Source organism: Osmia lignaria, chromosome 11 (genome assembly GCF_051020975.1).
Source record: "Osmia lignaria lignaria isolate PbOS001 chromosome 11, iyOsmLign1, whole genome shotgun sequence".
NCBI lineage: Eukaryota > Metazoa > Arthropoda > Insecta > Hymenoptera > Megachilidae > Osmia > Osmia lignaria.
This window is the reverse complement of record NC_135042.1, coordinates 6,759,720-6,771,584: the sequence shown is the minus strand read 5'-3', so window position 1 is coordinate 6,771,584 and position 11,865 is coordinate 6,759,720. Positions and strand designations below refer to the sequence as shown.

Below are 11,865 nucleotides of genomic sequence, written 5' to 3'. Positions count from 1 at the left end.
AAATATACCTATATTTAATAATATGCAGATATTCATTAATTATACAGGTTGTTGTGTCCTACTGGGTCAGGTTATAATTCTAAAATGATATAAGATAGAATGAAATATGTTTAGAGAAAATTAAATAATGTCGAATGAAGCATCGAGTGACGCATGTGTCTGCACCGGAAGTGGAGTGTATACTTTCGAATATATTGAATATTATCGAATATTATATTGCGATACATCAAAAAAGAGACTTTTCTTTGTCTTTTCCTAAGATATCTTTTGAAGTAATCAATTTTTGACCCAAATGTCTTTATACTTTTTTATAGAGAATTAAAATACACTTCCATTGATTTATAGTACAATACACAATTCCATTAAAAAAAATTAAGATGACCTCGAAATTTTTAAAACACCCCCACTTTCAGTGCTATCATATGCATCACACGATGTTCTATTCGATACCATTTAATTTTTCTATCCTATACCATTTGAAAGTAATAGCTTGACTCAGTTGAATGAAACACCCTGTATGTACATATAGGAATGTATTAATATGTTATGTACTTAAACACGCATTTATCTTAATTTGTATTTTACTTTTATCATTACAAGTAGTGTTATTCTTGATATATTCAAATCTCTGATTGGGTAAAAGATATACTCTTGTTACAGATTAATGTCGTTTGAATTCTTTTTCTAATTTTCGAAATATTATTGAGTTCGATATCATTTCCTTGGTTTAAAATACATAACATACTGAATTCTGTTTTTTATTGTGTTATATAATATGCACAAAGATGCTGTGAATTACAGATATGATTTTTATCAAGTGTTTATAGTATATATTTTTGACGAAAATAAAAAGGTATAAAAACTGGAAAAAGTAATTAATATTGAAGTACTAATCTGAATGTAAAGTAATATTTAAATGGTAATATTTGGTGAATTAGAATTTTCGTACAATCGTACGAAGCGTGCAGTTTCAGTGCACAAGATTGGAATGCATATTTGATTAAAATGCTTAATTTATAATATACCTGTAATATGTATTTCAAGCATGAAGTATAATTATGAATCTTTTGTACTTAAAATTTAAACTAATTGCAGAACTAAATGAACCTATATAAACAATGAAAATTCTAATATATCTGGAAGTATAACTATTAAAATATTATTATTATACATATAATAATAATAATTGAAGGTTGAATAATTTGAAAGATTTAACAGAATATTTTTAACGTACCTTATGTAAAGTTCAAATACACATCTAACAAACTATAATGAAAAAAATAACGAAAATTACAGGGAATAGATGTTATTTTAATATATATGACAGTAGTATGATAATATTTCAAGATGAAAGATTCTTGTTTTAATTATCACGCCATATTTAATTTGTTTTTTGCAATATATTTGATTCAATAGCGAAACACTATTAATATCTTATAATTCTTAGTGAAATTATTCTTTCTGATTAAAGTAATTTGATGAAGATTTGTTTGATTGAAGTTTAATTAAAAGAAAATCTGCTTCAAAAATATGTATACAATGTATACCTTGTATCGAAGGATTTTCAAAAGATACTGATTCAATTATTGTTCGAATTTAAATCATAAAAGATTTTATTCAAGAAAAAAAATTAATTACCTAAAAGTCTCATATTTTTTACAAATTTATAATTTTTTTTTTAAATATAAGGTTATAGGGTAAAAAATGGCGGGTAAAGGTCACATTGTAAAAAAAAAAAAAATTGGCAAATGAAGAAACTCAATTTCGCAGGAACGCGCTTGCACAAATGTATCTAGGTATTAAACTACAAGGCTCATTGAGGCTTAGTACAATTGTTCTAAATGGATGACTAGAGCACACATTTTAACTATCGTTTGTCTAATGCGTTCTAAAATCTATGACTGTCCACTTTTCAAATGCATTGTATCCATTCCCGGTTGAGCATTATAAACTGCAGTGAAAGACAAACAGTTCCTTGAGAATTGTGTTATATGCAATGTGATGTTTGTACTGTGGAAAAAAGTAATTAATTCTTTGATTCCTAACTAAACACGAACAAAAATTGGAGTCGAGTAATTCGTTCATATTTTTAGTTATAGCACTTCTGTATAAAAAAAAAAGTATTTTTATCTGTAAAGTGTATTAATTATCTCGATAAAAATAATTATGCTAAGAAAAAACGGCTTTCATGTGGTTTTAATTGATTTCTGTACCGTCTTGCCAAGAAAGCTGCGATCACCTGAAAAAGTGTAAATGTATAATTTACACCAAATCAGTAATTCGTGTTTTAATTAATATACTAGTGCATTACATTGAGACCTGTGTTATACATACAATACGTGAGTGACATAAAAAAATGTTTTTTGTAAATATCTGTGTGATAACATATAAAATAGAAGATCACAACATGAAAGCACCCACCATCTATTAGGAGGATCGTATGAGGTGACAGAGGATATAGCGATGGTGTTAGACTAGAGGAAAGCACTAGGATTAGCTCGTGGATCTTTCTGATTCCTGTACCGCACGGTCAACCAAACACCAACGAACTGTAATGGGTATACAAGTTAACATCTGCTAAATAACACTGTTCAGTGCAACAAAGAAACAGTTGACAAGTGTAATTTATATTTTAAGCAGCATAAAATTATCACATTGCACTTAAAATGAATACATTTTCCCTAAATAATAATGCTATATGAAATAGAAAATTATTCACATTTACCTCTGTAAAGCTGAAGAATAATCCTATGCTGCCACATAATTTAAAAGCATAATCAATTGTGGATTGTAATTTCTGCATACATGATGGACATTCACATTCAGTATCAGTAGGGTATTGGCAGCAACGTTTCTGAAACATAGAAACATAACATTAGAGAAGATTTACATTGAAATATATTTAATATCTTACCAGTGAAATAGACTTACATTTTTGCAAGATACTGGCTCTTTATCATTTAAAACTACGCTGACAGTATCATTAAACCCGCAACAATTGAAAGTAGTCTCAACCTTTTCTCTTAAATCATCTTCAACGTGTCTCCAGCCCTAAAATTAACATATTTGATGTTTTTTATATAAAATGATGATGATATTAATGGTAATAAGAATATCATTAACATTAATATTACCTGTTCTGCTAACTGTTCTTGTTGTTTGGTATTAACAGCAAGACAAGCACAAGCAATGCTAAACTGAATCAAGAACAGAAGGAACAAGATAAGCATGTACTGTTAAAAATATTATTAAGGATAAATTTCTCAAAATGTAATAAATGAAATGTTACATAAAGAATCTATAGAACATGTACATAAATGAGTGTGAAAAGTGTAAAGTACTCGATATTATTTTATAAAAGGATACAAAGAACAATAGAACTTGATGGTGTTTGACAGCACCAATGAGACCAAGTATAGAAATTAGAATTAGGATCACACCGCATGCTAAAATTCCTCCAATTATAGGAAGATTTGTAACTAAAGCAGAAGCTCTTCCATAAACAGCTACACCAATTAAAATAAATGCAACAACCTGAAATATTAAAACATTTTAATACAAATATGTGATTTGAAAAATATATTAAAAAACAATGTAAATATTATCTTTGGATCTACATTTATTAATAATATATTAACAGAAAAGTACAATTTTATATGAACAAGTTAGGCTCTGTTATTATAAGACAATAACTATTTAAATAATGTGTATTGTTTTTTCATTTTTACAAATTATATCAATTAGTAGATCATTATCATTTATAATTCGAACTGGATAAAATCAGATACAATATTTATTTAATCGCAGTCGCAAAGTGAACAATCCTCCAATAATAAAAATATGATTCAAGCCGAAGGCTTTTGTTGAAAGTGGTCCAAGCAATCCTGTTGCTGAAAGTTCTGCTTACAATATAAAGGATGTTTAAGGCCGTCAATGCGTTTTTGGAGCACGTAAAGCCGCCGCACATCTTCGTATTTGGGCTTTGTTCTTTCCGGTGTATTCACTCGTGAGAGTTCGTCGATTTCTTGAATCACGGTATTCTGAGAATCCGTATACTTTGCTATTAATACCGCAAACTAATAAAAAAAACACGTATACATTAACTGGTGCAATGAACAAATATATCGCCACCCTTCCTTTGATGGCAGACAATTGCGACTGCTCGCACTGCAACACATCGACTGCATTCGAACTCTCGATCTCTCGTTCGATTCATTACGCGCGAAAAACAAACGTAACAAGTAGATCTACTGGTTTATTTTTATATAACGGCATATTATAATGAAATATTATTTATTATATTCATTTGAGTATTTTAAATGCGATGTATTCATTCATTTAATCAGTGTTTTAATTGTAATCTAACAAAGCTTATATTTTTATAGATTAAAATTTAAAAAGCTCTTTTACGTGTAAATTTAAATGAAATTTTTAAAGCATTCTATAAGCACGTACATTTTTAATGAAGTTTTATGCATATTGATAAAATCTTGCTAACTGTAACTGAAATACAACGCAGTATGTTCCACCCGGTTTTGTGGAATGTTTAGTTTCTGTCAGGAATAAAAAATAGAGGCATCATAAATGTATCGCGATAACACGTAAAATAGATTAGTATTTTTTATGCCGGATTCAAATTAAACATTAGAGATAACGTATGCACGAGTTTATTTTTCCACGATATGTAAGATTTTTACAAAATATTTGAGTGTTACCGAAACATTTGTTCCTTGAACGTTCAATGTCATAAATTTCAACGTCATAATAAGTACATCCGGTACACAGTCGTTTTCTGTAAAACATATATTAGCATAAGGTTAAAAAAGATTATAAGTAATTCCATTTAGATTATATTGAAAATGGATCAATGAAAAAATTTAATCAAATATATTTGTTGCAAGAATTTTATAGAGTTTGAGTATTAATTTTGCTCGTTTGCATTATTTTGAAGGAAATTTTTTATTCATGTTCCATTTGATAAATGACTCTTCAGATCTATATTCTTGTTTGCATCTAATTTAATAGACAGCTGTTTACATCATTAACTTCGCAAAATATTTTCCTATAGGATAAATTTGCGATACTACAGATGTTTCTTAATTACTGGTAGCGTTATCAGTTTCTTCTTCAAACTTTAGGCTTACGGCCGTGATAATTATATCATAGAAGTATTATACACTATTGCACCGGGGATGTTTATTATTTTTTTTTTATTTCTATTCCTTATTCTTTATGGTAAAAATTCTGCGACAAATAGCTTAAACTCTGTTACATTTAAGATTAGCTTAAAATATTCCTGCTCATAGCTCTTATCATACTGATATCTAAAGATACATGTACGTAAATATACAACTGCGTTTCTTAACATTATTAAAATTTCATAGTACCAAGATAGAGTACATATCATGCGAACTTTCGTCAGTGAGATGAGAGTCAGGTATAGTCGATGCTTAAAGTAGAACATTGTATATTTTAACATTTCAGCTTTTTAATATCTTTCACCGATGTCTTTATCTTGGTAAGCTAGAGAAAAATATACGGTATCTTGAAAATGGAATTGTTTAAAAAAGTATGATTTACAAGGGCATCATTTATTTTGTAGATATATCTATATATATTCGTTACCTTAAATATGTAATAACCATTGTATCTCTATTTACAGCTAATTAATCATTCTTTTCATTCTTTTCAAGGTTAAGAAGACCAAGTCCATGGGTGTTATTTAAATATACATATACAGTTTCAGGTTCGTTTAAGTGCATGAGAAGTATCGAGTTGATAGATTTATGTATACATTGGTGTAAAAACAATTAAATCATATTCAAGGCTACTTGAAACCCGCATGTTCTTAGGAAACTATATTTGATTATAATAGTTCCTTCCGTGAATTGTACACTTTGTAATATATCAATCGAAACGTCTTTTTATTTTGTACAAAAAGGTATGAAGCACTCGGGTCGAAAATTGATTAATTCAAAAATTATCTTAGGGAGAGACCTCCCTGTCTCTCCCTAAGATATCTTTTGAATTGATAATTTTGCGATCCAAGTGCTTCAATACTTTTTTGTAGAACATAAAAAGAAATGAAGGTGAGTTTGAAATTTTCGAAACAATGATTAAATAACAAAATTTTTTATTCAACTTCTTCTCAATCTCTGTTACTTCCCATGCTCTTCTGTCTGATTTTCGTTAGTTGAAAAGTGGGGATTCGTTTGTGATAAAGATCAACTGATAAAGTGATATATAAAATGTAGTACATCATGATCGAATTCCCATTCCGTCTATAATGTGTTAGAAAGAGGCACGAAGAACTTCAGCACGAAACCGTATTTCCTCCTGGTGGCATCGTCGTGTTTCATCGTTATCTCTGTAAGCATCGACCGGATTTACCGTTAAATAAATTTGAATACAACTTTGCCACGATTGCTTCAATTTAACCGTCATAAATATTCGGAAATATTTAAACATTATAAAATATAAAGTTTGTATACATTGTCAGTCTCAAATAGTCAAAATTTAATAATTCTGAAGAGGACCAAAATGAAATTAATAATGATTAAGTTTGAAATTCTTTATAACTGCTAGTAATGCAATTAGAAGTAGAGAAAATGTAAAAACAATACAAAATTTTCAACATCTTTCATATTTTAACAATGACTTTTTAAATTTTGAAACTTGTTAATATATTCATATGTAAAGTTGAAAGATTAATTGTTTACACTTGGTTACATCGACGAAAGAGGAGACGTATGTAGTAGCTAAGTACCATTATAAACCAGCTGATAATATATCTTTCAAACTGCAGGTAGGAAATTATACTCATTGAAATTGTTTATGTTTGACTTATGTCATAAAATGAGATTTTGAGTAAGAGGATTTTTTACATTTGGCCGGCAAAAGCTTTCAATTTAATTGAATTATTTTAAAAAGTATTAACTTACAAAATTATGTTTTATAGAAGAATTATTAATTTTTTTTTATTATTCCAGTCCGTGAAAGAAGATATAAGAAAGATGGACAAATCGCGCATCAAATGTTGGCCACAATACTTAGCAGCGATTACAGGTAATTTTCCATGATTATTTTCCAAAAGAATTCTATATCAAAGATTCTGCTCCGACAAAGTATATGAACATCAACAAGATACATCTCTAGGAACTTTGGATAGTTCCAAAACAGTTCTAAATATATCATGTTCTATGTAATCTTCTACGCCTCTAACGCGAACTGTTATCTCTGTTTTCAAACACAGCCACCTTGTCGTTGGTGATTTCGGGTTGCCATTTCGGCTGGACATCACCGACGTTACCGAAATTAAAATTACCGGATTCTCACTTGCCAATAACATCAGACGATGCCTCGTGGATCACCTCTTTTGTTCTCTTCGGTTCAGTACCTGGCTGTGCTATCTCAGCATTCATAGTAAATTGGTGTGGTCGTAAAACAAGCTTAATAATATCCGGCGTACCATTATCGATAAGCTGGATCCTAATAATTTTCGCATGGAGCCCATACGTCCTTTACATCGCCAGATTCATCGGCGGTGTCGGCCTCGGTATGACATACGTCATTTGCCCGATGTACATCGGCGAAATAGCCGACAAAGAGATCCGAGGATCCCTGGGTTCTTTCATCAAATTAATGGTGACATTCGGCGAGTTGTACGCCCATGCGATCGGACCATTCGTCTCCTACGAATGGTTGGCTTACAGCTGCGCCGTAATTCCGGTAATCTTTTTCTTAACGTTCAGCTGGATGCCCGAATCGCCGTACTATCTGTTGATGAAGAACCGCGAGGATAAGGCTATGCATAGCCTGAGGTGTCTGAAGAGATACGCGACGGAGGATCAACTCGAGGAGGACATGGAGCAGATGCAGAAAACAGTGATCCGCGATCTGACCGATAAAGGACATTTCTGGGATCTCTTCAGTACTTCAGGTAACAGGAAAGCTGTATTGATCAGCTTTGGCCTCCAACTGGTGCTGCAATTCAGCGGTATAGCAGCGGTGGAATCGTACACTCAAGAGATTCTCGAGGAAGCCGACGATACCGGCTTATCTGCCGCAACAGCTGTGATCGTCCTAAGCCTTCTTCAGCTAGTAGCTGGCGTAGGAGCTGCAGGTTTGGTCGATGAATTAGGAAGAAGACCGTTGCTTTTGAGCACAACGTTTCTCGCCGGACTGTCCCTCACCGCTGCTGGGACATTTTATTTCCTTAAATTTCAGATGGGGGTGAATATGACTGGTTTCGGATGGATTCTTCATACCTCTGTTATATTTTATGAACTTATCATTGCGTTAGGTTTAAATCCACTGCCTTACATGATGCTTGGAGAATTATTTCCGACGAACGTTAAGGGGGTTGCCGTGTCATTGACAAATATATGGGGATCTCTGTTGGCGTTCATCGTTTCGAAGATGTATCAGGTTATTTCTGATTCTTATGGGGTTTATGCTTCATTCGGCTGGTTCGCGGCTACCTGTTTCCTTGGAATCATTTTTATCGTCCTCGTGGTGCCGGAAACGAAAGGTAAATCACTGTTAGAGATACAGGAGGAGTTAAATTGTAAGAAGAAACGGAAGAATGGTTTGGAGAAGATTAAGAATAGAGAGATTTATGTGAGTACTTTGGCTTGAATTAGGATGAATTCTTTGTTTTATTTTAAATGGTGTAGATTATAGGTGGTCGAACAATTGATAACGTTAATAACGTTATTAACACATTCAATATCATTGATCAATTGAAAATTTATCCATCAATATAATAATATAATAATAAAAAACCAAGAATTTGCAAAATATTCTGAATGAAATAATGAATCAATTAACGCAAGTAAATTTTAAATTTTGTTTAAAAAGAAATTGATGATAGTGAATGTATTAATCAATTAGTGTGAGTACATTTGAAATTTTATTTTAAAATTCTTCTGCAAAAAGAACAATTCACGGTAGCTATTTTAAAACGAAGAATTTCAAAATATTATTAATAGAATGTAGATTTTTTAGTTAAACTCATGGTTCTAAAAGTTTTGGCTTCTTTATAGAGAATATTGAAAGGAAGTCTTAAAATTAAACTTCAACATCTGGAGAGAGTGGTAGCTGGGGTAATTATGAACAACTTCTTCCTGTACCAAAACGCTCGCCTGCGCACTAAGCGCGCTTCAATTGCTCAGTGTTTTTTATTAATAATTAAAAAACTAAGCATCGAAGAGGAATTTGGCAAAGGAAAAAGTTGTTCACAATCACCCCAGCTACCATCCCTGTAAAGGATACCCACCAATAGCCGAACATCCTGTATAATTTAGACGTTCTTACAATGGATCTATAAAAGGTAAATACATTTATAATATTTACAAGAAAATAGTGAGCTATAGATGCAAGAAAAATTAGGTAAATCTCTGAATAATTTTTTTTAACGGGATGTTTTTTACTTATTTTGCAAAGTTTGCATAGACTCGTGTTAAAGGTTTGAAAAATATTACTTTCAAACTGATTTCGACTGAAAACTTGCCCAAGGTTGAAACGCAGAATTTTTTAAAAGAACCATGTTTGAATTTTTCCTCTGCTAACATAGAATGTAAGTTTCTTTTAATTTTTAAATGAGGACCCTTATATTCCAATGGGAATTTGCTTCGGTTGAGATTATTAAAAGAGCTGTTAATTAAGATTTCAGATGAAAGGATGAACTTTCTTAATAAATTATCTTCTTCAAGATAGATGAATAATTGTTCCAATGATCGCATTTTTTAATAATGAATTATTTTACTTATTTGGATGAAATCTTAATTAACATTAACAGCTAGAACCGAAGTAATTATAACGGAAGAAAATGCGAATTTCTGTAACCAGTGATTTCTTAAAATTATTTTAACGATCTAAAGAGATGATTGGAGATCACTCGGTATTTAATGCGTGAGCTAATTAGGGCCCCATTCGTGTAAAGAGCAAACTCGCATGACCATCTTCTTTCCCTTTTAGGCAGGGTTAAACGTTGAGACTGATAGATTTTAAATTAATCGTAAAGTATATATTTATTTATCACCAAAACGATGTCACGGAAGAGAAAGAATGCAATCAACGTTTCTTGCGACTGTTAATTCTTTTCCGATGATCGATTTGGCGGTTAGAAACAACTTTTTATCCCTTTGAGGCAGGGTGCAAGAATACAACGATTACGATTAAACGTTATCAAAGCGCGTCGCGTATGAAAATCGCGTATATGAGATAATAACGCGCACTAATGGCCCTGATGCAAGAAGGATTTTCGACGAGCACCGTAGCATGACTAACTTTATTCATTCCCTTTTAGGCAGGGTGAAACGTATTACTATAAGAATAGCTTCGGCGCAGAATATAATTGGCCCGATATAACTACATATTATGTTATTATTAACACCGTTATCGAACCACATAAAAACTTCGTATATCACGTTAGCATACAATATTACTGATTGATGATAATATTCTTTAAATAGTGAAATTGATATTATCAATTTCGTAACACGAAAAGAATCATTGTTATCGAATTGATATTATCGTATATATGTCGTATGAAATAAAAACTTTAATTAAGATCTTGATATCGAATTAATAATGTATCATATAACGTGTTTATACGATGTTGTGGTATACAATATACTTATTGTAAGATGTTTGAACCGTAGCTGTTATGTTCGCGCAATTGCATGACTCTCTACATATCCCTTTAAGGCAGGGTGCAAGACTCGAAGTGTATTTCGTACAGATTTCTACAAAGTAGAAGTTTGCAATTTACGTTGACAATAAAATTGTTTACGTGAAAGGTATAATAAATTATATGTGTTCCTTTTTTTTTTAAATTTAATCCTTATAAGAGTTGAATGTTGTATCAACTACTATCCTGTAAGTAGGATTTTTTAATTTTAGAAAAGTAATGTAATGTGCTCACATTTTCAGTAACATAACTACCATTTAACTTGAGATTACATACATTATTAAAATTAATATATTATATATTTTGTCATATTTATTAAATAAGAAAGCAATGGTAAAAGAAAAAGGGGTCAATGGTAGGCCAGTCTCTATGCAAGTGCAGTAATGTAACTGCAGTAGTGCAAGTCAACCATTAGAGTGCCGCGTGTTTCATAGCTCCTCTAGTCTCCATCTATTTCACTTAATTTATTGCATTTATCCTCTCGATTCTTCGTAAGACCATTTTTAAATCGTATTTGTGGTATTAGATCCGATTGAAAAGAAGAGAAGTATTTAAGTGAAAAGTGATGTAAAATGAATGGCACGAAAGTTCAATTTTGCGAATATTTTCTTTTCTCTGCGAAAAATGAAAATTAATTCCAAGAATTGGTTTTTAAAAATAATGGTAGATAAAAGGAAATCGGAGAAGCAATGAAGGATAATAAAATGAACAGTGCAAACGTGGACAATTAGCATGTATATTTTTTGCATTATAATAACCATTATACATAAATGTTATTACAATATAGAAACATAAACCTTAATATCTCATCCATTAACATCTCACAACGTCATCGGTATGATACAGATCTCGTAAGTCGAGATTATTATTACAGTTCCTCGAAATAAATCTTTACGTTATGCCTTCTTAAATGCTTTATCGGGATTCAGCTGTTTAATTAATTAACAGTTCCCTTTTAAATAAAACAATCGTTCGATACAGATGAACGTAATAAGTGAGTTCAAATTCGTACTTGTATCAATTAGCACGATTCGTATGTAATTTAAGACCTCGGGCTTCGTTTTTATTCTGATCGTTATGTGATCAAAGAGTGCACAATGCACTGTGCTAGTATATATAATAATTACTCTTCTATAGTTCAAATACTCTAACTTAAAAAAAAAAAAAGGAAA

At 31.2% G+C, this 11,865-nt stretch overlaps 2 protein-coding genes across 3 annotated transcripts; one reads left to right on the top strand and one right to left on the bottom strand.

Annotated features, from left to right (window-relative positions):
- Positions 1–2,004: 2,004 nt before the first annotated feature.
- Tsp97E (Tetraspanin 97E) lies at positions 2,005–4,316 on the bottom strand. Of its 2 annotated transcripts, XR_004581267.2 has the most exons (7): positions 3,908–4,310; positions 3,367–3,534; positions 3,135–3,233; positions 2,932–3,051; positions 2,726–2,854; positions 2,422–2,549; positions 2,005–2,239 (listed from the first exon to the last, which is right to left on the bottom strand). XR_004581267.2 is itself a non-coding variant. In XM_034322983.2 (6 exons), exons 1-6 carry the CDS (start codon positions 3,965–3,967, stop codon positions 2,165–2,167), a joined length of 651 nt encoding a protein of 216 aa, XP_034178874.1. In that variant the 5' UTR covers positions 3,968–4,316; the 3' UTR covers positions 2,005–2,164. The 2 variants fall into 2 exon arrangements, 1 of the variants encoding a protein (XP_034178874.1); XM_034322983.2 differs by lacking the exon at positions 2,422–2,549 and having other exon boundaries at positions 3,908–4,316.
- Positions 4,317–6,251: 1,935 nt separating this feature from the next.
- Positions 6,252–11,865, top strand: LOC117603641 (facilitated trehalose transporter Tret1). The gene is made up of 3 exons (XM_034322980.2): positions 6,252–6,369; positions 6,990–7,065; positions 7,253–11,865. The coding sequence occupies exons 2-3, from the start codon at positions 7,014–7,016 to the stop codon at positions 8,635–8,637; spliced, it is 1,437 nt and encodes a 478-aa protein (XP_034178871.2). The 5' UTR covers positions 6,252–6,369; positions 6,990–7,013; the 3' UTR covers positions 8,638–11,865.

Excerpts from the sequence above, each read along its gene's own strand:
- Tsp97E (XM_034322983.2), bottom strand. The coding sequence starts at position 3,967 with ATGTGCGGCGGCTTTACGTGCTCCAAAAACGCATTGACGGCCTTAAAC. Across the intron at positions 2,855-2,931 it reads AGCCAGTATCTTGCAAAAAT|AAACGTTGCTGCCAATACCC; the intron begins GTAAGTCTATTT and ends TCTATGTTTCAG. Across the intron at positions 2,240-2,725 it reads TATTCTTCAGCTTTACAGAG|GTGATCGCAGCTTTCTTGGC; the intron begins GTAAATGTGAAT and ends ACACTTTTTCAG.
- LOC117603641 (XM_034322980.2), top strand. The coding sequence starts at position 7,014 with ATGGACAAATCGCGCATCAAATGTTGGCCACAATACTTAGCAGCGATT. Across the intron at positions 7,066-7,252 it reads ATACTTAGCAGCGATTACAG|CCACCTTGTCGTTGGTGATT; the intron begins GTAATTTTCCAT and ends TTTCAAACACAG.